Genomic DNA, 27,059 nt, shown 5'->3' on the forward strand with positions numbered 1-27,059 from the left:
CTGCAGAAAGGATCATCAGGGTTGACCTTCTCTCCATTCAGTTCTTGTACAGGTCAAGGGTCAGGAAAAGGGCAGCTGACATCTCCTTAGACCCCACACCCTGGACACAAACTTTTAGAAATTTTACCTTTTGGTCGGTGCTACAGAGACAGAATGTCTCTTTAATGAACACGGTGAACCTCTTACAGCCTCATTGGTAAGGCTGTAATGTTATGCAAGTTACATAACATTGTAGGTTATGTATTAACCTACATAAACATATTGGAACAACTGTCACAACCTGCCTTGTTTCTGCATCTAATACAAAAATAGTTGTATATACTGTTTCTTTTATAATTAATTTTATTTAATCTAAAGTTTTTATATTTATATTTAATGCCTGGACATTAAAAAGAACTGAAATTCCTTGTTTGTGAACACAATCTTAGCCAATAAAGCCGATTCTGATTCCATCAGCTGTCAACGAACACAGCATCAGGTCACAAGATTCTCTGCAGTGGTGCATGCTGGGATATGTATTTCAACATTGTACACGTCTCCTTGATTCCCAGCTGTTACAGACTCATTGAAAACTCCGCTTCCCAGAAAGCCCTTCTGTTCCTGTCGACGATCACTTCCACTCTGAACAAAAACTCCCAGCTCTGAGCTCTGTTAGAGCCGGTTGCATCGGCTTGGACGTGATTGTGGAAGGATTTTGGACTGATTTAGAATATTTTGTTTACGTACAGTCCTTTAGCTAAGCTGATAGGGAAAATGGAAGTGAGGAATGCCGTAGTTGGTAAATAGGAGCTAGTGTGCTGCTAGCAGTCGATGGAAGCTAACCCATGTTAATAAAGCATCTGTCTGTAGTCGGGCTGTTTCTCTAGATTCCTGCTACTCGGTTGGAATATTTCCTGAGAAAGCTTAGTGATGGAGGAAGTTGATAAAATCCTGATTCACACTCTCAGACAAGTCGGAACGTAAGTGTCTTCATCGTGTTTCTGCAGGTTAGAGTTGTTGACAGCTCTCAGGCGGGTTCTGCATGGTTTGTGTCCCACAGGGAGGTGGGTGAGGACGTCGACAGGGTGAACCAGTTCACCAGTGAGTTGATCGTGGAGGCGGTGGTCAGATGCATCCGGGTGATCGATCCGGCCCTGGGGGAAGGGCTGCCCACCTCCCTGCCTCCGGGCATGTCTGCCCGCTTCAGGGTGGGCATGAGCCTGGCCCAGGCCTGCCAGGTAAGACCCCCTGATCCGCCCACACATCATATCTTCTGACTAGGGTTCCCCAGCAAGTTGTTTCTAGAGGGACACGTGGATAAATCACACTTTGTGACGGATGAGTGTCATTACATGCTAACAGATCAAGATTTGGCCAGCAGAGACAATATAATATTTCACAGTAAAAAAAACAACAACAACAAAAAAACCTCCTTCCAGCTGCACAGCAGGTTCTAATGTAGTTGCTAATATGGTATTTTTGATGTTGATTACATGGTGTCTTCTGGTTGGTCTCCTCTTAATTGATGCTGGTGTGGTGATGTTGCAGGAAAAGGACTCTGCATGCTACAGGCTTTGGTTGTACAACAAAGTTTTATTACAGTACTGCAGAATATGTCAGCATGCAGGAAATCTTGGCCCAATCATAGTGAAATCAATACCCCGTTTATAGGGTTCTGGCCAGCAGAGTATCTCCTCAAAGTTAACATTATCATTATTGCCTGTCTTCCTGATATGGGCATGTCCAGGTCACGGTGTCTGTATGTCTGCTAATGCATCTGGAGTCCATAAATGAAACTTGTTTTTTGAACTCAAAGTCTCTTTTTCTCAACCGGTCCTCTTGCACAGAATACAAATAATACAAGATATATTACAAAGTTCACTAACATTCTCACATCTTGCATATTTTCTTCTTATTGTACAGTACACTATGCTGACACTTTTACCCGTGTTGTTTCCAGGACGTTGGCTATAAAGGAGAGATTGGGTACCAGACTTTTCTATACAGTAACGAGCCAGAGATTCGCTCGCTACTCATGTACCTGGTGGAGAAAATGCCCAGGGAGAGCTCTGAGGCCTCGGACCAGCCCACAGGTACAGCTAAATGGCTAACGATAAAAAAAAGAACAAAAAACAAAGCTGTCATCCACAAGAAGTCTAATATTACAAAAGTACAGGCCGTGTAGCTCTGCTGTTCTCCTGGCGTGTTAAAGCAAAAGGAACAAAAATGGAAGCTGTGAAATGTGTGAATAATTTTGTACCTTTTTATTTGAGAAAAAAATATGACAAGTATCGACTGTCACTTAGTTACAGTGTGTCATTGCACTTCACTGTTGACATAGTTTACTAAAATACAGACCACGCTTCATAATGAGTAACTGAGAATGGTTTGTTTGAATATTAATGTTCTGTACAAAAAGGATTCAGACTGTGGAATATTTTGCTCGCGCTCCCATGGAAACAGTAATGTGCAGAAAATTTCTCGTAAGCTTCATAACGTTGAACTGGCGCATTACGTCAGTCAAGACCAATTAAAAATTTCAACAGAGTCCACTGCTATTTTTTAGATTGAATTTTTTTTTCCAGTTTCAAACTTCTGGCCTTGTTTGGCTTGGGGGCGGGGCTTCAGAGGACCGGAGAGTTGAATCAGCCACATTCTGTCTTAAAATACTGCTCAGATTTGTCAATGTCACATTTTCGTCCAGTGAGAACATCCTCATCGATCTGTTTGTGTGATTGATTTTTGAAAAATAACTTGCTTTACTGCATATGTAAACACACAACACAACAAATCCCTTTAATCTGAACTGTAATTTTGGACCTTGTTTTCTGTTTTTATTTTTAGTTTTTTAACAATTATATGAGACCAACGTGGCTCCACAGTTTTGAACCAGAATGGCAAAAGAATGTCACCCAGAATAGAAAACATTACATTTAAGTTTTTAAGCGTGTTAGAAAATCTATTCTAATAAAATTTTACACCAGTTCTTCTTAATATCCAATTATTTCCGATTATAAAATGAATGAGAAAGAATTTAAAGTCATAGTTTTTTGACAGGAAGTAAAAAAGAGACAAGTACTACTAGCTTAAAATCTCCTCTTTGTTTACCTGCCTTTACAAAGGCATATATTCATAACTCTATCACAGCGGTTCTTCTCTCTTCCTGCAGGTAAATCGGCTGTCCTCCATAGAGCCATTGCTGCTGCAATCAAAGGCCAGCTGGCTGTTTCCTGGGTGCCTCTAAACTGCAGGTTGCCATTACACTGTGAAACTCAGGTATGTCAACATGTGAGAGCAGCAGCTGATAATGCATCTGCTGCACACAGCTCGACTGATTTACCCAGCACAGGCCATTTCTTCACACTTCCTTTTAAACAGTTTGACATTCTCATTTTTCAAGTGGTCTTGATTAATAACCAATACCGCTGTGTTAAAAAATGACCAATACCAATATTACTGCTGATATATTGTGCATTCCAAGTTGTGCGTGGTCTTCAGTCTGGTGACTTTATTCTTACTTAGCCTTTTATTTCCTTGGATTTTGTGAGCCCTTTTGTGTTCATAGCATACATTTTTGTAAATGTATGCTCTCACGTGCAGATCGGCCAATCTGTACGTGAGAATCTGATCTTATTTACCTCTGAAATTCTACAAACATAGCCACTGTCCCCGTCTGCTTGTCATGAGAGAGATGCTGACTGGCAGAGCCGCCCACCAGGTCACATCTGTAACTCAGCTACTTCGTTGATAAATTTAGTGAGTTTTCTGACGAGATTCATTATCGGTCAAAATCGGAATCAGTGCATTTTTTTTTCTGCATTAAATGTTCCACTTATAGGCTTGTCATCTTTTTTTTTCTTTCAGTTTCTCCATTTTATATGTTGTCTTTGCACATAGTCTGAATGAAACAAAGTTTTTGAATTTTGTATGTAAATTTACTGAGCATTGTAACTTTGTTGAAATAATTTTTTTAAGTGTTTAAAATGTAAAAGGCTGATCTGATACAGTGCAAAAAGCTTCAGAGGTCCGCATATTTTCAGGCAGTTCGGTTTTTTGTGTTTGTTAAACCAAAATGATAAACCGGATAACGTGCCGGGTTGACCCGTTATCCGATTTCTCATTTTAGCTTAATAAACAAAAAAATGAGTCTATTTTTGTTTTTTCATTTTTCATTTCAATCGAAAAAATGAACTGCCTGAAAATACACTGACCTTCAGACCTGGATGAAAACATTTCCATCTTTGCTGAAACCTGTTTTCTTGTGTTTTAGAATAAAGCCGCATCGCACAGCTTCCACGTCCGTCCACTCAGCTCCCCTCACTGCACTAACGGCCAGAAGTTTCTCAAAGGTATGTCCTCTGCTGCCGACACTGATTCAGAACAGAGTCTATGTTCAGTTAGCAAAATGCTAAATAATCCTTTCAGTTCTCTTACTATGTGTTCAGTATGAAGCACAAAAACAATTCTCTACACGGTGTAGCTTTGGGCTGCGACGTAATTCATATGGGTTTGAGTTGTACTGAATGACGCAGGTTTTACCACCTCACCTTAAACTCATCATGGTTTCTTCTTCAGTTTCAACCAGATTATTTAAAAATCATTTATCCCTTTTCACATCCCTTTTGATTTGGCTTGCATGTCTCTTAAATGTTTCAGATCATTTAAAAATAATCTGTCAAAGTCACTCGTGTAAATCCCAAAACTACTTTTGATATGATTTGTGAAAAATTGATTGTCTATTAACCTGATCACTGTTTGTGTCACTCTTGGCATCAAGTATTTAACATTACTTTTCAGATCTGCTCTGTTTAAGGTGATGCTACTGAAGTTCTCTTGGATTTTAGTCTGGACTTTGTCTAGGCCATAGAGCATTTGTTTAATTCAATATAAATCTCGCTGTCAAATTTGACATCTTATTTAGGATAAAGCATTAGCTTAATAACAATGTTAGTCTTTTTCCTAGCTGAATGAAATGAGAATGCATGTGCGCTGCATTTACAGAGGTGAAGGACTACCAGAGAGACTTCCTCCTTCCCGTCACCGCTCAGTTTCCCAGTCAGACCTCTATGATGTCGTCCATCTTGGAGCAACACACGGCGGACTTGAGCAGTGCTCAGGAGTGGGATACCGAGTGGAAGAGTCAGGGCCTGCTGTCCCGCCTCACGCCACAGGTAAGGGCCGCCCCGTATCAGGAAATCCCTCCATGTCCACATGTTTGAGAAAAAGTGTTGTAATATCAAACGATCAGCTGAAGAATGACGCCTATCTCAGGCAGGTCTTCTTTCAAACCTTTGAGGGAAACGATAAGAAATGTCAGACGTTAAATTTTGCAGATGAAAAATGTTCGAAAGTCACTCTATGAAATGATAATAACACACGTGTGTGATGTGTAATTCGCTGCTGACAGTGTTTTCCCGCGTGTTGAACAGGAGTACCGCTCCAGGAAGCTGACCCGTCTGCGTAAACGCATCGAAGAGCAGCTGCGCTCTGCTGCCGCGCCGTCTCCCGAAAGTGTCTTCAGCATTCCCCGCTCCACCTCTGAGCTGTCTGACCTCTTGCACACCTTCAGAGGCTCCACCCCTTCTGACTTCATCCTTACCAAGGGCAGTCATTTCACACACACTCAGAAGTTTACCTTCACACAGGTGAGCGTCTCTGGTCGAGTAGATGGAGCTCTGAAGAACGGGCTCAGTGCTAACAGTGCGTCGCTCCTGCAGGAGGCTGCGGCGGTAACGAGCCCAGTCCACACGGGGCGGCAGTCGGAGGGCGATGCTCAGCTCCGCCAGCAGGAGGAGCTAGCTGCCCTGCAGCAGCAGTTTCAGCAACTCTCCAGTGACGTCGACTTGATGGTGGCAGACATGAAGCACATGAGTGTCACTAACGCTCAGGTATTTCTCACAGCAGTGTTGTAGCGACCCCTGTACAACATGTAGCTCCAAGGCGTTGATGTACTTCGGTTTTTCCCTGGGAGATCATGTCCCCTGTGGTCATTCTGTTGCTGCCACGATGCCCCCCATCCCATGGTGGATGCGTCAGTGTAGACGACGTCTCTCCGAGACGGCAGTGAGCCCAGTGGAGCTCACTGCCTCTTCATCATAAACACTGCATCTCGCCACTGAGCCAGTGATGCAAGGCATTTTCCTGTGTTGCTGCCCTACATGAGATGGATCCAGTCTCAGGCTATTGAGCCACATCTGCAGTGACCGCAGAGACAATACACCATGTTGCAAATTGTTATGCAAGTGATATTTTTCTCATCTTTTAACTGGCCATTTTGTGAAAGATTTAGCATCTAACGTCAGAAAATGGCACAGATCAAGATTTTTTTCTTCACTCTGATTGGTTGCTTTTAGGCCTACTGATTTTAAATAGCATTTTTTTAGATACAAGGATCCTGGATAATAGATAGGGGGGCGCTGGCTCAAAAAAGGCTGAGAAACACCAGACTCACCAGTGTCACCGTGGGTCATGTGACCATGTTGGAATAAGATACTCGACCTGTGCATGCAAGAATAATCATTCAGTACTTTAAGCCCCCTCTAGCGGTCAGTAGATGAAATAGAACAAGAGCTTTAGGCCTAACACTTCTGGGTGAACCCAAGCAGTTTTCAGGATGATCACCGATCTTTAAAAATCTGATGCCAGTTTTGGCCAATTGAGATTTTTTTTTTCTCTGAAAAGTTGTTAAATATATAGTAACAAAGCCACCAATTTGGCAACAGTGGGGTGACTATTGGTGATCACACTCACGTCACTCAAACTCTCTCACAAGGGGACAGAGGCTGATTTTCAGACTTTCACCAAAGTAGATAAGATTGGTAAATACGACTGGTTTCTGATGTGAGGATCAGCTGATCTCCCAAAGTTAAGGAAATCAGGGCACATTTCTTGCCCAACCTGTGGTAACACTTTATTTGAAGGGGTGTGAATAAGACTGTCATGACACTGCCATAAACATGACATAACACATGTCATGAACATCAATCAGTAAGTCTTCATGAATATTTATGACTGTTGTCATAAAGTGTCATTCAGTAAATCATGACACTTTTAATACAAAGTTGACATTATTCAAAATGTCTTTGTTATGACAACTTGACATTAACCAAGAAATCATTACTGTTTAACTTTACCTTTAATAACATAAAGTTACCTAATTTTTAAAGCGCAATCAGTAATACTTTTAAAACTTTTAGATCTCTCTTCTCAAAGGCCGGGGCCTTTGAGAAGAGAGAACTTAAATTCTCTCGTTTGCAGAGAACTTAAGTTCTCTCGTTTTCTCGCAAACGAGAGAACTTAAGTTCTTACTTAAGTTCTTACTTAAGTTCTCTCGTTTGCAGAGAACTTAAATTGTTAATAAATCTTTAACAATTTTTTAACACGAGTTACACATTCACACCTTCAGAGGCGTGAAGGTGTGAATGTGTAACAATTGTTGCACGTGAAAACAATGTAACAATTGTTACACATAAACGGTGTGCAACAATTGTAACAACATGAATTGTAACAGTTGTTACACATTGTTTTCATGTGTAACAATTCACATGAAAAAAACATGTGAATTGTTACAGCATGTGTCTTTTTTTACACAAAGAATGGAGTACATTCATCCGTCTTCAGTTTTTGTACCATTTTATTTCATGTGTGGATTAGTTTGTGTCCGGGATAACTGCTGTAAACTTCATATCCTTAAAAATATTAGAAACATATTGACTGAAAAAAGTTGTTTTGCTGCTAGGTATTTGATGAACTGAAGCAGAGGGAGATGGAAAATACTAAAAATGAGGAGAAGATGCAGGTAAAGAAGAAAACTATTGATCTGTTGCCAGACGCAGACAGCAACCTTCAGAAGCTTCAGGTAAGAAAGGATCTGTGGAAACTCTTAGCCTCAGAGAAGCTCTTTCTCACTCCCCTGTTTCTGCTCGGCCCTGCAGTCCCAGGTGGAGGCCAGCGCCAACCGGGTGGTAAATCTGGCATCTCAGTGGGAAAAACATCGCGCTCCACTTATTGAAGAACATCGCAGGCTAAAAGAAATCTGCAGCACCAAAGACGTGAGTGGTGGAATAAATGCAACGTGTGTTCAGCCAGTTCTGGTGGTGCTGACGTTGCCTCTGTTTTCCACAGCTCGAGTCTTCCACAAAGCTTTCAGAGATCAAGTCTCTGCATGAAAAAATCCGTGCGGCCACAGTGGAGGCGAAGAAGAAAGAAGAGTCATACAAGCAGCTGGTGTGTCTGCTAATTCTGCCTCATTAGTGGCTTCCTTGTTATGATTGTGTGATGTACGCATTCCTGCTTGTGAGACTATGGAAGAGTTGCAGCTAGGGATATCTAGCAATATTAAAATTTGGGCCAATAACCATTTTATATTATATACAGTTATGCGCTGCATCACCATCTCCATTACTAGACCAAACAAATATCTCATAAGCAACCTCCTCCAGAAACAAAGAGCAACACGATGGGAATAAACACCAGTTATTAGTATCAGACCAGCTTTTTAAAATCCGACCAATATGCTAAAAACTGACTAATATCTGCCGATACCGATATTGGTTCCAATATATCATGCATCCCTAGTTGCAGCTGTACCACAGTGCAGTATGTCTCTTGACCTATTCCAGATGTTGGGTTTCTTCTCACTTTAGTCAAATATAGCATTTTTGTAACAAAGCATTCTCTTCCCCTAATAGAGGAGGATCTGCATCACTCAGTTGCTCAAAAAAATAAGAAGCAGATTTTCATTTTGTATTTTAGAAAAGTAAGAAGCCCTTTTTTGTTTTCACAAAGTGGTGTTTGAACTTATTAATCATTTTTAACTAGTCCAGTTTTCCAGTAGGACCTCATCTGAGGTGCTCCATAACCTACATTGAATATCTGGTTCTGTGTTCTTAGAAGTTATAAAGGTTTGTCTGATCAAAAACTATGAAACCTGATGTTAGAATAATCCACAGTTATTTTTCCCAAACAAAATACTGCTAACAAATCATCTTTTGTGCTGTCCAGATGCCTTTTGGTCCTGGTCCTTGTGCACAGCTGATCTACAAACAACATTTTCAAAAATAGGTGCAAACTGCACTGATGACAGAAGATATTGTTTGTCAAATGATAGAAATGCACGAGAAATATCCTACAGGATTACGTAATAATTCCAGCGAGCCGCCGCTTTGACTTGTTGCTCTGCAAAAGCGCATCTATGCAGCCCAGAAAAGATGCTGAAGATCATATTTGTCTGCTGCATTTTTCACAAACTGTACAGGTAGAAGAGGTCCGTGTTGGAAAAATGAATACATTGCGATCAGCTGACAACAACGCTGTTAAACCAAAAGAAAAAAATATTACAGTTGTACTTGAACATTGTTACTCAATGAGGCTTAACATTGACGGCCACTAGAGACCAGAAGACCATCACAGAACTGGAGGGATACTGAGGATAAAACTAATACAGAGAATCATCCCTGTGTGTGAGAGTTTCCCCCCACTGACATGCCTGACTTTGGTTTGCAATGTTTGGATCAAGGAAGTAACATCCTTTATTCAAATTTGTCACAAAAAGCTACATTTTAATTAGATTTTGTTGTACAGCTTACAAATGACGTACAATGACGATAAATCAAATCTAAAACCTGAAGCAATCTTTCAGACCTTTAGTGGTGTGAAGTAGCTTAGACCAGCTGTAAGCAGTGGACATATTGTTGATGTGGAGCTTTAAGTCAAATGCGACATGTGGCACTGTTGGCCCGACTGATGCTGGAACAACCCCTTAGAAGTTCATTTATTCATGTGTTGTTTTTATGTTTGACCAGATTGGTTTAACTCTGGGTGTGTTTGAGTCAGCCTTGTCCGTCTTCTCTACCTCTGAAGGTGACTGAATTGGAAAGCCTTCCCCAGGACGAGTCTCGATCAGCGTACACTCAGAGAATTCTGGAGATTGTTGGCAACATCAAAAAACAGAAGGAGGAAATTACTAAGGTAAGATTTGAAGAGGTTGCTGTGCAGCACAAGCTAATTCACAGATCTCTAGGATTCGTGGAGTTGGTCTCATTATGTTGAGGAGAAATAATTTGTTTCTAACCGGTAGAGTGGACTCTGTTGTGCCTCCGTTGCTTTTTCTCTCACCAACTTCTCGTGGGATCTCCTCAGATCCTGTCAGACACCAAGGAGCTGCAGAAGGAGATCAACAACCTCACCGGGAAACTGGACCGGACGTTTGCTGTGACTGACGAGCTGGTTTTTAAGGTAGCATGCTCGTCTCTAACTTCTCATAGACAATTTGCAAAAATCTTCAATCACACCATCTTTTTTTTTTTCATGCAGCTGCTTCCAGGAATGGATAACATATCTCTTTTTTTGTTTCATTTAAGAATAAATCCCTTTGCTGTTGTTTGCTGTTTAGGATGCCAAGAAAGACGAGTCTGTCCGCAAATCCTACAAGTACCTGGCTGCCTTACATGAGGTGTGTCACTGCGTCCGAGACGCTGATCTTTCCGTCGTCTGTGCTGGTTCATGTCAGGAAATGGTCTCCTGTTGTGTCTCTGTCATTCACTGCAGAACTGTAACCAGCTGATCCAAACCATTGAGGACACGGGAACAATTCTGAGAGAGATTCGAGATCTGGAGGAACAAGTAGGCTTCAGCAGACTTGGCTCATGTTCTTTCTTTTTTTTTGTGTGTGCTGAAGCAGTCAACTGCATCTGCCTTCGCTTTCTTTCTCCCTTACTCAAATGATCTTCTGCTAAAGTTCATTAAATATTTTGAAATATAGTAAAGTCCTTAAACAAAGTCTGAGTAAAATGTGTTCACCAATGGACCCCTGGTCATTTTGGGTGATACCGACACCGCCATGCGGAGCCAATCTTATCCATCAGTTTAGTATATTTCTACAAACCAGCCTCTGCCGTCCTCGCTGTGCTGTGAGAGACGGCTGACTGACAGACCCACCCACCAGGCCACATCTGCAGTATAGATGCACCAATTCAATTTCACTATCTGTATCGGCCCCCATATTGAAAATAGTTCTAGATCGGGTATCAGTATGCCCAATCCAGATAAAATTTAGAACGACTAATTTCACTTTCTCAACCGTTTGAAAAAAGTGGAGTTTATTTGTACATGTTTGACCAAGGTAGTCAACCTATTATTTTTTTCAGTTTCTTTATTATTTGTTTTACTCTGTTATACTCGTAATTCACTGAACAAAGTTTTTGTGAAGCTATTGGTGTTTGTACATGTGCTGTACTGGTCCAGAGTTATCAAATAAATGTGTAACTCAGTGCACTTAATTCTTTGTTTAAAAGAAACAAATGTTTTAAGTTGATTTAGCTTTAGTTTTTCTGTAATTAATCGGTATCATCAGACATTAAACCTCACGTGTGTGTATTGGTTATTGGAAGTGAAAAAAGTGGATTGATACATCCACTTTTAAGTCACCAATTTAGGGACTTTATTATTATATTAAATGCCTTTTCAAACCCCTCTAGCTACTTTTTTTTAAAGCGTCAAATAACGAATCTGCCAAAGTTTTTTGTGTTTTTTGAGACTGACATTATTTTTGCTGTATATCCAAATTCAAGCATACAAAACCTCAAGTGGCAGCTTTTGCCATGTGACTGTTATCGGATGAATAGAAATCCTTTTTGCTGTGACTGATGTGTTGTTGTCTCACCTTTATCTACAGATTGAGACAGAAAACTGTAACAAAACCGTGACCAACCTGGAGAGGATCATGGACGACTACAAAGCAATCCGACAGGAGAACTCTGCGCTCGCCGCCAAAGTCAGAGAGGGCTGAGAGGAGACGCTGCTCCATCGATGCCAACGGCCGATGGCTAAAAGCAGTCTGAGCAGCACAGGAGCAGCTCTTCAAGTAGATGCTGCAGAGACTAAGGCTCACTAACATGGAGACCAGCTGGTTTTTGTACCGTTAAGTCATGCTAATGCACATCGTGAATGAATGGAGAGATGGATTTTGTCTTGTTCGTCTCAAACTGAATCTGCAGAGGAGCTCTGATGGTCCATCCACTGGTTTGTTTTGTGAAATGGGACTCTGGACAGCATACGGTGGCTTCATGGTCTGTTTGCAGAGGCTCTTCTTTAGTGTCAAATTGTTTGATACATGAATTGATGTTTGATTTTCAGACGTTACGTGTTCTTTGTTGATCACCTTTGAGCATAAAATGTTGAACAAATGGAATTTGAATGTAGTTAAATGGAAATGTTTTCTAGATTTATCGGCAGAGTATTGTATACATAGTACCAGCTTAAATAAAGATGCCTTACAGATCCATCGACTTGCTTTTTTCTTTTTTTTGATGCAGTGACAGTTATTGGAAATTTACGTTTAAACCCCAAAGTTATTCATGCTTGTGGCAGATTTTGATTCGGTATATTTCTGTGCCTTCAATTGATAACAAATGTCGTCTCAAGGTTCCGTATGAGATAAGTCCAAATCTTTGAAAGATTCTTTAACCTTCTGAATTGACGATTAATAAGAGAGAAACGAGGAAGGAGCTTAAGAAACGTTAGCATAAAAACCTCTTCTGCCAAGGTTCTGCCCTCTAGGTCAGACAGACTTCAGAGGAACCCCTGATTTGGTGTGCAAGGCTGCTGGAGGAAGGAAGACAATAGTGGGACATTACATTGTCTACCAAACCTTCTGGGAGCCTCTCAGTTGATCTGCAAATACCAGAAGGTGGCCATAAACAAAACAAAACAATCCATCTCACTTCCTGGCTCCATGAGTTTCCAGACTTGGGCTACAAGGGAAATGTCATCGACTCCAGATTAGTAAAACAATTCCTCTGCCATGTCCCGTCCATGCATCTGCTCGACTGTAATCCTTTACCCATCTTCACACCCAAAACCGAATCACTTGAATTATTCAGAAACCCGTCATAAGAAGATTGTCTTTCCCTCTTCCTTGGTCTTATGCTAACCCTGGTTCACCATAACACACGCCTGAAATAGCAGAACAAAGTGGAGTCTAATCCCAGTTTCCATCCTGTTTCATGTTTCTCTGATTAAAACTTTGCTTTCATTGGCTCAATTCACAGCCGCAGTCTGTGCTCAAAACAAGCACACATTCTCAAACATGATCATCCTCTGGATTCGTCCAACCACTGCCTCTTTCCCTCTACATCTGGCCAATTTATTCACTGTGTTATTTATGTGGTCTACTGTGGCCAGCTGTCAACTCACTGAACTTACCGTCTCAACCTTATTGTCTCTGAATGATTTTTGCACGTGGGTCAGAAAGTTGAAAGTGGACATGACAACAACAGGCTTCATTTTAGCAACAGCTTTAAGCTTCTGCTCATTTATTATTGGTTGAGCAAATAGTTGTGGCTCTAGAGCAAATATCGTATAATGTAATTACATCTTTGTCATTTTGACTCAAAGACTGAATCTGCCTCTGGTGATATTCAGACCAACCGTATGTAGACTCTTCGGTGCATAAAGTAACATAATGCAGGTTGTAAGCATACCTTAATTAGGCAAGTATTCTTTTATACATTTTATTTAAGAACATTCACAAACAAACCAAATTAACACATTCACAGTTCCTCAAGGGTTTTTAATTTTTGGCTCATGGACAGTTTTCTTGTAGTGTTTTGTGTATTTTTCTACAGAATTACAAAACAAAGACATTGATTTCTTCACAGGTGTGTAAGAGCAAATGCATTGACCTAAAATCGCCCTTTTCTCAGATTACTTTAAGATCCACCATGTTTTAAGCACCATATTGGATTGATTTCACAGTCATTCTGGAAAAAAGCACATTTTCGTCATGAAAAGTCATCAGAAATAAAATTTAAAGATTGCTCCCCGTTTTTTGTCATAGAGTTTTACTTTTAAAACCGTTGCTAATAAAACACCACGTTTAGCCTCGGGAAAAGCACTAAGCTTTCTGTGGTTGAGGGTCCGTCGGAATACCGCAAGTTAAACACGAGCAGCGAACATTATCCCAGCATCAGGGTTGAAATTTTCCCCCTGTCACAGTGGAGGAGCAGCTAGTCCTTACCAGAATAATGTCAGTCTCACAGACATTTTCATCTTTTGATGAAAAATTAGTTTTTCTTTAAGAGTCCTGGAAGAGGGAGACACAGCAATAGGTTAAAGGTCAGGGAGGGAACGTGTTAATGGCCGCCGAGACTTCGCTTTTCTCCGCTTATCCAGTCAAGTACGATGAAGGTCAGACTTATGATCATGAAGATGAAACCCAAAGTGGAGAAACAAGCAGCCTGAAAAACAGCAGATAACCATTAACATCAATGTTTTACTGACTCCGTCACTTTGAGCAAGTCCTCTGCTCAAGACACGGCTCAGAGAGATGTACCTGGATCTTTGGCCTGGATCTCGTGGGCTCCTGGCTTTTGGGAATGATTCGAATGTAGAAGAGCCCAGGAAGGATGAAGATGAGAGTGGGAGCAGTGGTCGCCCCTGCACACGAGGATAAGACACAACAATTCATCGTACTGCCACAAGAAACGTTTTAGGAGCTTGGTTTAATAGATAGCTAGTTATGAAATCACAACCCAACTGTTAAATGCTTTTTAGGTTATTCACACCAGCCCTACTTAGTCCAGTTTAATAAAACTCTAGTTTGTTTGGCTAAAACATTTTTGTTGGTTTGGGGAAGTGAATGTGCAATCTAAAAGGAGTAAACGTCCGCCAGAAAAAATTCTAGACAAAACAAGGAAAACAGGAAAAAAAAAAGAAAATTTCATTGCTTGACAACTTTCCATATTTTTTCTTGAAAATTTTCAGCGATTAATCTCAAAATTTCTGAGTTTATTGTAAATGCACTCTTCCTCTTTCCTATCTACAATGGCCCCGATACGCTGTTGTAGCAATCAAACTCTGATGGTGACCAAAAAAGCAAACTTCTGCTCCCCGTACAAACCGGTTCAGTTCAAGTGAACTCTGGTGTGCAAATGTGAGCGCCAAGCGGACCAGAGGCTGCTCCAAAAGCAGGAATCAGACTGCTTTTGCACGGCATTCTGGGTAAATACAACCAAAACAAACGTGTGAGTCAAGAGGTTGTAGGAGAAATGGCTAATGGTGTTTTGCCAGACGTTGCCAGATGTTTTTATGAAGTTGCAGCTGTGTTATTCTGGAGAAGCGAAAGCATTAGTCTTTGTCTTGCTTACAGCTCTGTTATCTCACCCGTGATTCCAAAAATGTCTCGAATGTTGGGAACAAAGATGACCAGCAGGTTCACGGCGAACAGCAGGCACACAGCGATGGCGATATGACGTAACCAGTGGAAGGGTTTCTCTGGGAACAGCAGCTGCTGGAGCGCGCGACGAATCTGACACAAATATGATTATCAGGAGGCTTATATTAGATTATTATACTAGCATAATAGATTATTATCCCAATCTATTGTGTGCCAATAGATTCCTACCGGAAACAAGACAACGGGCACAGTGAGTGTGACGGCCACCAGCACAGCCAGTCGCACACACAGGATCAACGTGTCCAGCGGATCCACCCTGCTGTAGGTGTGGAGGAGCTCAGCCTCCGTGCCTCCTGTGGAATCAGACACAGAGTTCAGGACATTCACTCCACAGGCAATAAATCTGTCAAATGAGACACATTTAGTGTCAGCTTGCAACATGGGTTTGTGGACTTAAGAGAAGTTGGTGTAAGACTTGCTATAAATATCAGTCAGAGCAAGATCGGTTTGCAGAATAAGGGAAGGATTCCCACAGAGGTCAAACGGGTCGTTAAGGATCACCCAAATGTTAACCCCCCCTGGTAGTCTGAGGGAATACGTTTCAGAATTTCACACCTTATCAGTTCTTAAAGGAATGTACGTTTTCAGTTTTGATTTCAGGTTTTAATTCAAAGTTACCAGTTTTCCAGGTGAACAGCGGTCATGCTGAGGACCTGCTTGTTCGCGTCCCTCTGAACCTCGCTCCCGCTCCTGTTTTAATAGATGTCATTTTCTGTTCCTAAACCACCTATCTGTTAAATTGTTTGGTCTGGGAATGGTAGGCTAAGCTGGGTTTTCCATCTGCTGGCTGGTTTGTGAATTCTCCCACTCTTTTGTTTATTTTGCCTCGACTCGCCGTACCTCCATGTCCAGACTTGGGTTTAATAAAACCTCTTCCCGCTATATGTAAATTGGTCTGGACTCCTTATGTCGTGTGTCCTGTGTGAACCGTAACAGTGATCCATTTGCAGGACACAATCAGAATTGTATACAATAAAAATGTGGAAGCTATTCCTCTCAACTATGTTTGCTAAGGTTTAGAGATCTCTGCACAGTCATTGATTTGCTGCAATATTTTCTTTGACCATTTAGCACCATAAATTGATTTAGTCCATATATTGATATGGACTAAATCAACAGAATGTGTATTTGTCCAATTTAATCTATATTTTTACTCTTATAATTGACATTTCTCTCAATTTAAATGCACAGAATGTAAATGAATTATTTTGTTTATATTAAACTAAACTGAGAAATGCTCACCGTAGAAGGTTAGGTAGCCAAATATAGCTGTGAAGAAATACATGATGAACATCCCGAAGACAGAAACATTTCCAATAGTCTGCATTCTTCTCTTGGTCGGACTTAGGGGAAAAATACGAGAGAAGTTTTTAATTAAAAAGAGTTGAAGAAACCTCCTGGGAAGTGCCATGGTCCCGAAAAATGACGATATGACAGAATTCAATGTCTTGTTCTGATTCAGCAGGTTAACACACCTTTAATCTACATTTAATAGTTTATAGTTCAATTTGCTTTCTAGAATATCTTGTTTTCATCAGTCAATTCAAGGGCACCACTGAAGAATCAAGAATGTAACTTCATAAAACAAAAAAGCACGCTATATTAAATTATCGGCACGGTTTACCATCTGTTTTGTACGTCTTACTTGCTCAGCTCTGTGTAGACAGGAAGCACTTCAGGGTGACACACAAACGCAAATGCCAGGATGGGGATGGTATACGCTGTCTAGAAAGCAAGTGGAAGATTAATGGGCATGACTCGAGGAACGTGTAACATGAGGCACACACATGCAGCTTCAGTCTGCATGTGCTCAGGCTCTGAGCTCTAAACCCCACAGCTCACAACAGTCCAAATGAACATGCATGTGAGGTTCCTTCCCATCCAGCAAGACGAAGCCTCACCTCGTGGTTGATGGTGAAGTATTTGGCTGCACAGGTGTCGTCAGAGATGGGCGGGGTCGCAGAGAAGTTACCGAATGTCTCCAACGGGCAAGCAATGTTAAACTTCTTGTAGATGACCTGACGTGACAAAGGTATGCAATCCCGTTAAGGAAACAATATTTCTGGAAACGTAACATTCTCTGGAGGATTGTTAAAGTTTGCAGAGGCTTGTGCAGAGGCTATCTACTTGGAGCTTGTTTTTCTTTAAAAGTGTGATTCTAAAAGTGTTGCTGTTAACCTTCTAAATGGATTTCAACAACAAGCCCAAAGTTAAATGTAGAATAAACGGCAGGTTTTTTTCAAGGCACTTCATCTTAAATAGCATGGTTATTTACTATCTTTGGTAGTCAGCCAGGTTGGGACATAACTTGAGCTGTTTGGACTCAGGTCTCTGTTGAAAAGTATCCTTCGCGTGAGAAAAAGGCACTTTCTTAAGGACAGTCAGGAAAGTGAAGCTTAGGATATCAATTCATATCTGTATCTTCACATACTTATTTGCTTGTTGGTGAATTGAAACTTGAGCTGTGGTGCATTTGGACTTTCCTGACATAAAAACCACAGAGTTTGGCACTCTGACAGCTCACCGCAGAGAGGAAGAAGACCATGCAGGAAAGAGAGAAGCCACTTGTATAGCCGAGATATCCTGCAGAACGGGCAGGAAACAACACACTGATGAAAAATATACCCACAGATATACAAAAATACATTTACAGTAAAGACAGACTAATTCTGACTTCTGTTTGAAGACTAGAAATAATCTGTTTCATATAAGTGAGATTCAAATGAAAACTTTGTTGCTTTGAGGTTTTGGGCTCATCCTGCAGATAAAACTGAACAGACTGGCAAGAGCTTGGAAATACTGTTCAGTTTGTGTATTTCAAAAGTTTTTCATTTACGTTTAGTTTTCTGTATCAGCAGACTTGACAATAACTGATTTTCCTCCTGATTTTCAAACCCTGACAAATAATATCCAATAATATAATTACAAAAAGTGTTTGTCCAGCTTCATAGAAAGAGTTTGTGGGAGACTGTCCTTCTAATGTTTTGGGCTACATCAACCTTTAAAACCTTGTAAGAAATTGCTAACCATTGTTAAGGGACGGAGACTTACCCAGATGTTTCATCATGGCTAGTGGGAAGATAACGCAGATGGTAACAATAATGATCAGGTAGTTTCCATTCATAAACCAGTTCCTAAGACCAGAACACAGAACGCCACATAAAACACGATGCATAAAACAAATAAAAGTTATTTATTATTTACAGATAAAAAACCATGCATTCAGTTTTGACATCTTTGATACTTTTAGAAACATTAAGACACACAAACATGATGATCTTCTGTTTTTAATAGATGTCGATTCAGCTATTTAGCAGACCCTTATTTTTATTCATATTAATAAAAGTTGTGATTGATTATGTTTCCTTTTGCTCCTATTTCATTGTGTTGTTTTTCACCAGAGGGGTGGATTCAAGTCATTTAGCTTGCAATCGAGTAGGACAACTTTCATGAATAAAAATTACAAAGAGACTCAAGTCTTGAACTTTCACACCAGTGAGTCATGACATTCACTGGACTTGGACCAAATGCCTTCGCAGTATCCAACCGACTGCACAACCTTAGCATGAGCGATAACTCTGCTAGCTGGTTCTTTAATGTGTTTTACTCTTGTACTCTGTTTATATCTATGTATCAGCATTCTGCTTGTCTACCTTTAAGCAGATAAATCAAATATCCTGCTTCTCTTCTAACATTTTATTAATTAACTTTTTAAAATATTTCAGGTTTTCTATAAAGTTCTGCTTTATAAGTTCTGCTTTGACGACCGCTATTAAAAATCTTAGGAGAAGGTGTTTTTAAATTTGTCTATTGTATTTTTCTTGTTTAGATTGATTATGTGGAGTTAAATATATTTTAAAAACACTTTGGCTCAATACTCACTCAGTGAGAGATGTTTGTCCAAGAAAGGCTTGAATGACCAATGGTAACTCAGATTTTACAATGAATAAGTAGCTGGACATGGCTGCAGTTAAAGACAAACATAGTTAACCACATTCTCATATGACATAATGTAACTCCATACTTGCCATAGCTGATGCAACTGGTCATGCACTTTCCATGGTCTTACCCCCAATGTTGTGGAATGTTATGATGACAGCCGCTAGGATCTTTCCTGGATGACCAAAGGCTCTCTGGCCTAGCTGCTCATAGGCACGGATCCCTGAAGAGGTGAGTAATTAACACTGAGATCCTAAGAAAATTTCTATCCGATTCAACTACAAACATAAAGAACTGAAGAGAGAAAGAGTCCTCACCAACCACTCCAGCACTGCAAAGCAGAAGGTGGATTGAATAACAAGATAAACAGGCAATACATGTAAGCAGGATCCTGCAGGAGACAAAAAGTCAAGAATTTGTTCTCTGAACTTTTTAATTCCTTACTTTTGTAACAGGGCTTTACAATCAAACTTAATATTTAAATTTTTTTCTGAAAACATGAGAGAAACAGGTTAGCCTGGCCATTGCCTTTCTGTGCCATTCCACTCAAAGAGTTCCTGCCCCAAGTAGAGAAGTTTAAATATCTAAGGGTCTTGTTCACAAATCATGGAAAAATAGATTGAGAGATAGGTGGATTAGTGCTTTGCCTGCAGGGATGTGGGCACTGTATGAGATGAAGGTCTTTATTTACCAGTCAATCTATGTTTCTACCATCGTCTACAGTCATGAGCTCTGGGTAGTCACCGACAGACCAAGATCATGGATGTAAGTCACTGAAATGACTTCCTCAGCAGAGTGTCTGGATTCTCCCTTACAAATGGAGTGAGAAGCTTCGTCTTTGTGGAGGGACTCAGAGTGGAGACACTGCTTCTCCACATCGGGAGGAGCCTTTTAAAATGGCTTGGGCATCTGGTTAGGAGGCCTCCTGGACACGACCCAGTACAGGTGGTCAGGGCACATCTCACCTCTGGGAGACCCAGAGGAAGACCTAGGACATGCAGGAGGGACCATGTTTCTCAGGTGGCCTGGGAACGCCTTGGGATTCAGAGTGCTTACCCTATCCCCAACCCGGGATGGATGGATGGATGGATGGATGGATGGATGGATGGATGGATGGATGGATGGATGGATGGATGGATGGATGGATGGATGGATGGATGGATGGATGGATGGATGGATGGATGGATGGATGGATGGATGGATGGATGGATGGATGGTCTGAAGTGTATACATCAGCCAGATACTGTAGTTTGCAACATAATGCTGAATCTGAGGGAACTCATAAAATGACGATATCCTGGGATCGGAGGTTGTGACTAAAGTGCTTTTGATGACATATGGAAAGACAACCATGAGAGCAAACAAAACTGTACCAATGGAAAACTGTGTGGACAGAAATGGCCAATTAATTAAATAAAACATAGTGCAATAATGGGTAAGATATATGTAACCCATTAATCCTTAGTGCCCAAATATTGGTGAGAAGACACAAACTCAATAGAGGAACATTTTCAGGATAAAATACAGGCTGGAACAGTAGGTACTTTCAGCATGACCTCGGTTATGTCTACTCGTATGTGTGTGAGCGTGAGTGCGTGTGTGTGTGTGCGTGTGTGTGTGCGTGAGGGAGATATTATACGAAGCAATATATTAAAGTATTATGTCCTTCCAGGTCATTTATAGCATAAATTTGTGTTACTCACAGAAAAAGGACAATGCCAGTGTTTGACATTGCATAAGCCAGCCCCAAGATGCCACTGCCCATGATGGCATTGCTCAAGTTGAAAACAGACATCCCAAAGGAGGTTTTCCCTTCAAACTGGGAAAGACACAATATTAGAATTTAGTCAATGATTCCAAAATACTGTAGAGTTGTGTTCATCATATACATGTTATTCAGAAAATTCTCAAATTTCAATTATAAATAATTTGTAGATGATGACTCAATGGAAAATATAAAGATTTCAACAGACAGAAAACAAAAGTTACTTCAAAGAGAAAGAAAACAAAAAACAATCCTTCAGCAGATAATTTCCTAAAGATTCTCTGAGGAATGTTTCCAGAACCTTTCCCAATCTGTGCTACGAAGGATAAAGACAGTTCTCAAGACAAAAGGGGTTTCAACCCAGTACTAACAAAATGTACCTAATAAAGCGGCTGGTGAGTGTATGTAATCTACCATTTCTTCACAAGATTCCAACTGTGGACAGGAAGAATCTGTACATTTATTTTTAGTATTTCTTTTTTTTACTTAGTTTGTATTTATTTTTAGCAACACTTTTCCTCAGTTCCATTCTTCTGTCTCTCACTGATAAATATCTTCGGCATTACAAGTTGACAAAAGAAGATGAGGCAGCAGTAATACCGACAAACGTTATAGCAACGAATGCAACAAAGATGGAGTGATAACAAAACAGAAACAAAAGCAAACTAAAATAAAATAAAAAACATACAACATACAAGTCCCCTTAATTTGTCTTGCTGGATAATAATAACCGGATTCTTACTTTACATTCAAATTCTCTCCATGTATTAGAATAAACAAGCTTTTTGACTGATATTAATGTGGTTAATGCTGTTCTTTACATTGTAATTTTTACGGATTTTGCAGGAGCCCTGGAAAATCACCATGTCTCTCGTCTTACACCATATCTTGCTCACCAGCACCCACATTTTTAGAATTTCTATTGACATGAAATTCATAAGGTTTATTGACAACAACCCAAGTAATTCACGAATATAAAAGAAGCAAAAGAAATTTGTCCATAACTTGATATATGTACAATGAAGTGGAATGGTATATGGAATAAAAGTGAGAAAAGGATATGCAAAAAGGCATAGAAAGTCAACAAACCACATGAAATCTCTCAGTACTTGGAAAGCATACATTCTCCTGTGGGCAAGTCAATATCAGCTGGCTGAATATTAACTGATGAACTTTAAAAGGGTTTCTCAATACCAAGGTACTGCCCAGAAGGGAGCAATTGGTAAAATATAAGAGATCACCACAAATGAAAAAATGTACAAATGGCAATAGTTTCACTTGCATCTCTATTTTCCTGAATGGTCCAGCAGGCACCCTTAGAACCATAATGCAGTAGCATAAAAGCATAATTTTACCTTAAGGCATCTCTTCTCTAAGCTGAGAAGAGATGCAGCTTCTCAGATTGGAGAACCTTTTCCATCTTTTCAAAGTTATTACTCACATCTGTGAACTGTGGCCTCTTTAAATCATTGTCTTTGTGCTGCAGGAACTTTTCTTCCTCTGGTGGTATTCTGCAATTTAAAGACTTGTTTATCGTATTTGATTTTTACACAAATTATAGAGATTAAATGCAAGTCAGTGAGCGTGACACACAGCTGAGACGTACCCTGTCTCCATTGCCCCGTCGAGGTTCATCCCATTTGTGATCTTCTCCATTTCCATATTTAGAGTAAAAGGTTTGAGTTTAAATTCTGGAACATAGAAAAGACATAGAGGAGAGTAGAGTGAAGATGGTTATTTGTAAGACATCAAAACTAAGAACGTTTTGATGTCTTCAATTTGAAATGTAAAAAAGGTGAATTTCCTGCATATTTCAGCGACTTCAAAATGGGAAAAAGCCTGAAAAACAATTGGGTCCTTCTTTAAGATTCAAAAAGATTATGAACTTTAACACAAAAATAAGATAGAACAAGCTGGTGTAATGCTTTCCACCAGACAGATTATTTACAGTAATCTTAGTGTGCAGAGAAACTCAACTTATCCATCGTTGTTAGGAGATCTGCAAATATAGAAATCATTTTTGATGTTATGTTTTGCAATGTATATCTTGCATATATATATATATCACAGTGTATGTGTGTGTGATTTGTTAATAAGAATGAACAATTGTCAGCAAAAGTAAAATAAGAGACATTTGTGCCAACATTTTTTTACTCTTTGTGACGCAGGAACACACACCCAACCAACGGTCCAATCAGGTTTCAGAGCTTCTTTCCAGTGCTGTCCTGAATCTCTGTTCAAACAGACGCCTGATCATGTGTACTTTTCAATGACTGGTATATTGGAATATTGTAGCTGCCCTTGGTAAAAGGTTGAACAAACAAACAAACAAACAAACAAACAAACAAACAAACAAACAAACAAACAAACAAACAAACAAACAAACAAACAAACAAACAAAACCCACGCCTGGGCATTGGACAAACTTAACTGCTTTCGTAAAATTATGACCATGTGTTTAATTCAAGGTAGGCAAAGACCAGAAAGCACTTAAAAGCATTGCAAGTACCACTTCACCTGCCACAAAATACACCAAAGAACATTGTTTTAAGTTTTCTCCAGACCCATAAAACACATGCAGACTGAACAACCAAACTCCCATGAATCCCCTCTGCAGTCCAGGGTAAACATCTAGCCCACCTTTTCATAGCCAGGATTAAAGCCATGGCCGCTTCTCCAGAGTCTGACACTCAACAGTTAGTTGGACTCTCTTTTCCAACATCCAAAAGTAAAGTTTCCCAAGCAGGATAACGACTGTGATCTTTCAGTAGCTCAGATACTCTATGGCCCCTGTTTTTTTTGTTTTTTTTTAATGAATTTGGACCATAAGCCCTTGTTGAGTCTCCACTCAGCAAGTGTTGTCCAATACTCCTTGCATTGTTAAAGAGGCACTTCAACATGACATCTAAACAATAAATTCAGCATTTTGGGGTGAATCTCATCCACTGTCTGCTGTATGCAAACGGTGGTAGACTCATCTTCCCCAAAGTCCTCAGACTTTGGTGTTTGTACAGAGGACATGGTGTTTGGGTGTTTGGATTGAGGTGATCCTCAAAGTGCAGTCTCCTCTACTCCTATCAGTGTCGTCACTCGGGGTCAGCAGCTGTGACATGCAGTCAGGGGATCCTGATAAGATCCCCAGAACCAACTATCCAACCTGGCAACACCTAAACTATCAAAGTACTGCTACAGTAACTCAGATGAGCTGTGCTCTTCCACTGATCTCCTTTGGTTTCATTGCCTAATTTATGTACTCTCTTTAACATTATATTAACTTATTTTGTAATCCCCCTGAAGTTATTTCATATATTCCTGAACACAAATTTGTGCCGTAAGTTTGCTGAAAACTGCTTCAAGCATTGTTTAAGAGCATCAAAATCAAGAGGTTATCCTTTTTCCCATCAAGTAAAATTTGGAAAATTGACCATAGCCTAAAATAAAACAGTTATTTCCGAGTTTGAAAATCTTCTTGGTTGACCCAGCCTTCTATGTCAAACCGAGCAGCAACAGTGAACAAGTTGTTCCTGGGAGAGGCCCAGCCCTCTTTTCCTGACATGGGCTCTGTGGGTTTACAGCTTATATAAGACAGAGGCTCTGTTTTACCACGGCATGTCTTCAGCAAGCAAAACACTTGTTTACAAATATTGCAACATTATTTGCGTGTTTTTTCCCAATCTTTCTTTATGATTAATACTTTTCTGTCAACGACACGTTATTAAAAATATAAGTTAATAAAACAAAAATAATCAAACCTTCTGCATAAAACCAAAATTACTCATGTCTCCCTTCCATTTCTACAACAACAATAGCAATGACAACAATAAGTTACTTAAGGCTAAATTTAATGTAAATTGATCACCATGTCATATGTTCCAAAAATGTTTTTTCTGGTCTGTTTTCAGCAAATGAAGTTAGCGTCAATCAGTTTGATTTAAAAAGAGTTTAAATCAAACTGTTAACACAGTCGACTTGTGTGCCTGTGAACGCCCAGTGAAACCAGTTTGACCAAGCTGTCAAAGTGTTTCTCCCATGCTCCCTCACTCGTCCTGAGCAGATCTTGTCAAAGCAGCCAACACGTGGCAGCGCAGGGCCGTTCAGAGACCTACCTTCAGAAGCAGAACCAGGAGGAGGTCAATACCACGGTGGTACTTCTTGGAAGGATAGGTGGTGCAGTTTAGGAAGACAGGATGGAAAAGTTGGGCCGTTTGGAGCCCAGTTGAGAGAGCGGAGAGAGGTTCGGGGAAAGGGGAACAAACGTGAGAGTAGACAGAGTAATGGGAGGGCTGCTGGAAATAACGGTTTCAGGTTTCTCCTGATGTCACATTTAGAGACACTCCTCTTCCCAAACAAGAGTAACAGAGAGGAGTCAACTGTGATGGATTGCTTCATGGGATTTACATACTCGCGGTCAGCCAAGAAACACTGGAGCTATTGACTTGTTTCAATCTTTAACAGCCTCCAAAACTATTTGACATTAACATATGGAATCAAAGAAAATATGGAGAGATGGGCGGGGGGTAGAGCGCTACGGGTTGCACAACAACACTGGGCAGTTCTGCACCAAAGGCAAACTGGAAAAAAACTTGTGGTTTCAGATCAGTATGGAAAAGGTTCCACAGAAAAGTAATACACAAACAGTCCCAGTGATTGACGTGAGCAGCGGCTGAAAAGAGTCGTTCTACAGCTACAGATGGTTCAACATTCACACGTTCCCACAGCTGCAGTTTCTGCTGCGTTTCCTCAGGAAATGTCTGTCAGCAGCATGGATCTCTGGAGCTCATTTAACAACCTTGATTGTTTTATAAGAACAGAACTAGTTAGTGTTTGGATCTGATGGATCAATGATTATATCCTTTATGCCACAGTTATATTCAATCCTTTGTTTACAGGGGTTTTTTTGTTTTTAAAAATCATAACAAGCATGGATTTGGATTTTGTGCGTGTTTTTTAGTTAATGAGTGATTGTTCCAGCTGTCCCTCGTTTTCCCTTGACTACCCTCTGTGTATTTAGCCCCACCTGTATCACCTGCTCCCTGTCGCATCTTTGTATGCACTCCCCATGCTTACCTGTGTCTGTTCCTTTCTCACCTGTGTTTGCTGGATTTGTAAACTTATCACCATTAAAACCATCATTGTTTCACTTCCAATCTGCGCCCCTCCATATCCATTCTCACCACAACCAACCACAATTCATGACAAAGCAGTTCTCTGAGGCCATCTTACAATAGTTACAATCGTTCTTTCACTGATCAATAACCATCTTAAGAATTTAACATAAGTCATGTAGATATGGATATGGCTCCTTTAGAAATATTAATTGCACGGAGGTTTGCTGCAGAGATGATGTTTGTTTCACTTGCATCTGTGAACAAGCTGTGGCGAGATCATGTCACCATGTTGTCTTCTGAATAGAGTTAGAAAGAGCTCATCAGAGGATTAGAGAGGCAACATGAGTTAAGCCGGACTGACACGAGACACAACACATACACACGCACACCAGGAAACAACATAGACACACACTAGTCAACACATTAGGGGCCAGACATTACGAGGAGCCGTCTCATCCCAGCTAGGTGTGTTAGCTGAACCAAAAGGAAAAGAAAGGAACTGTCATAAAATGGTCTTTAATATAGTTATTAAAAATGTCATTATAGGGTTTCATAGTGTGGCACAATGAAAGAGAGCAAGGCATAAAAATAGTAGCCCTCCCTTTTATTTTTATGTTAAAGGTCACTTGCAGCGTGAAACTACCGTTAGAATCTATTATTTAAAAAAATGTATGAATTTCACCAGCAGAGCTACTATAACCCGCTGAGTTACACTGGAAGTGACCCGGCCCGTCATTCTCCGCTGTGCAACAAGGCATCAGTTCATCTCATTATATCTTTATTTAAAACCATTTAAATTCTAATAAACTTTTCTTCGCCAGAGCTCAAGGCCGCCAAGAAACGCTGCACATGTTGGCGGGTAAGACTTTATTGACCATATGGCCTTTTAGATTTGTTTCACTGCAGTATTATTAATTTTCTTATAACACATTATTGTGAATTATAACTGGCTGCATTTTTTAAAGCACTGCTCATTCTTATTAACTTTTTAAATTCCTAGTTTGACTAGGTGGCGTTGCTGCTGTTTTCAAGT

The 27,059-nt window shown here is 40.2% G+C and overlaps 2 protein-coding genes across 3 annotated transcripts; one reads left to right on the forward strand and one right to left on the reverse strand.

Moving 5' to 3' along the window:
* The first annotated feature begins 441 nt into the window (after nt 1–441).
* Nucleotides 442–12,260, forward strand: ccdc22 (CCC complex scaffolding subunit CCDC22). Of its 2 annotated transcripts, XM_008413003.3 has the most exons (16): nt 460–959; nt 1,040–1,217; nt 1,940–2,072; nt 3,149–3,255; nt 4,250–4,328; nt 4,981–5,150; nt 5,409–5,624; nt 5,697–5,867; nt 7,718–7,837; nt 7,914–8,030; nt 8,104–8,205; nt 9,841–9,948; nt 10,120–10,215; nt 10,373–10,432; nt 10,528–10,602; nt 11,654–12,260. In XM_008413003.3, the coding sequence occupies exons 1-16, from the start codon at nt 910–912 to the stop codon at nt 11,765–11,767; spliced, it is 1,896 nt and encodes a 631-aa protein (XP_008411225.2). In that variant the 5' UTR covers nt 460–909; the 3' UTR covers nt 11,768–12,260. The 2 variants fall into 2 exon arrangements, with proteins under 2 accessions (XP_081464855.1, XP_008411225.2); XM_081608729.1 differs by having other exon boundaries at nt 442–959; nt 5,409–5,867.
* A 1,268-nt stretch (nt 12,261–13,528) lies between these two features.
* slc38a5b (solute carrier family 38 member 5b) lies at nt 13,529–25,185 on the reverse strand. Its single transcript, XM_081608730.1, has 16 exons — nt 25,025–25,185; nt 22,525–22,609; nt 22,360–22,429; nt 20,857–20,972; nt 19,471–19,544; nt 19,284–19,376; nt 19,097–19,178; nt 18,266–18,348; nt 17,739–17,797; nt 17,116–17,232; nt 16,860–16,939; nt 16,457–16,557; nt 15,383–15,507; nt 15,142–15,286; nt 14,312–14,415; nt 13,529–14,216 (listed from the first exon to the last, which is right to left on the reverse strand). The coding sequence occupies exons 2-16, from the start codon at nt 22,578–22,580 to the stop codon at nt 14,112–14,114; spliced, it is 1,410 nt and encodes a 469-aa protein (XP_081464856.1). The 5' UTR covers nt 22,581–22,609; nt 25,025–25,185; the 3' UTR covers nt 13,529–14,111.
* Nucleotides 25,186–27,059: the final 1,874 nt, after the last annotated feature.

The sequence above is a fragment of the Poecilia reticulata genome, chromosome 7 (genome assembly GCF_904066995.2).
Source record: "Poecilia reticulata chromosome 7, P_reticulata-male-v2, whole genome shotgun sequence".
Taxonomy (NCBI): Eukaryota; Metazoa; Chordata; class Actinopteri; order Cyprinodontiformes; family Poeciliidae; genus Poecilia; species Poecilia reticulata.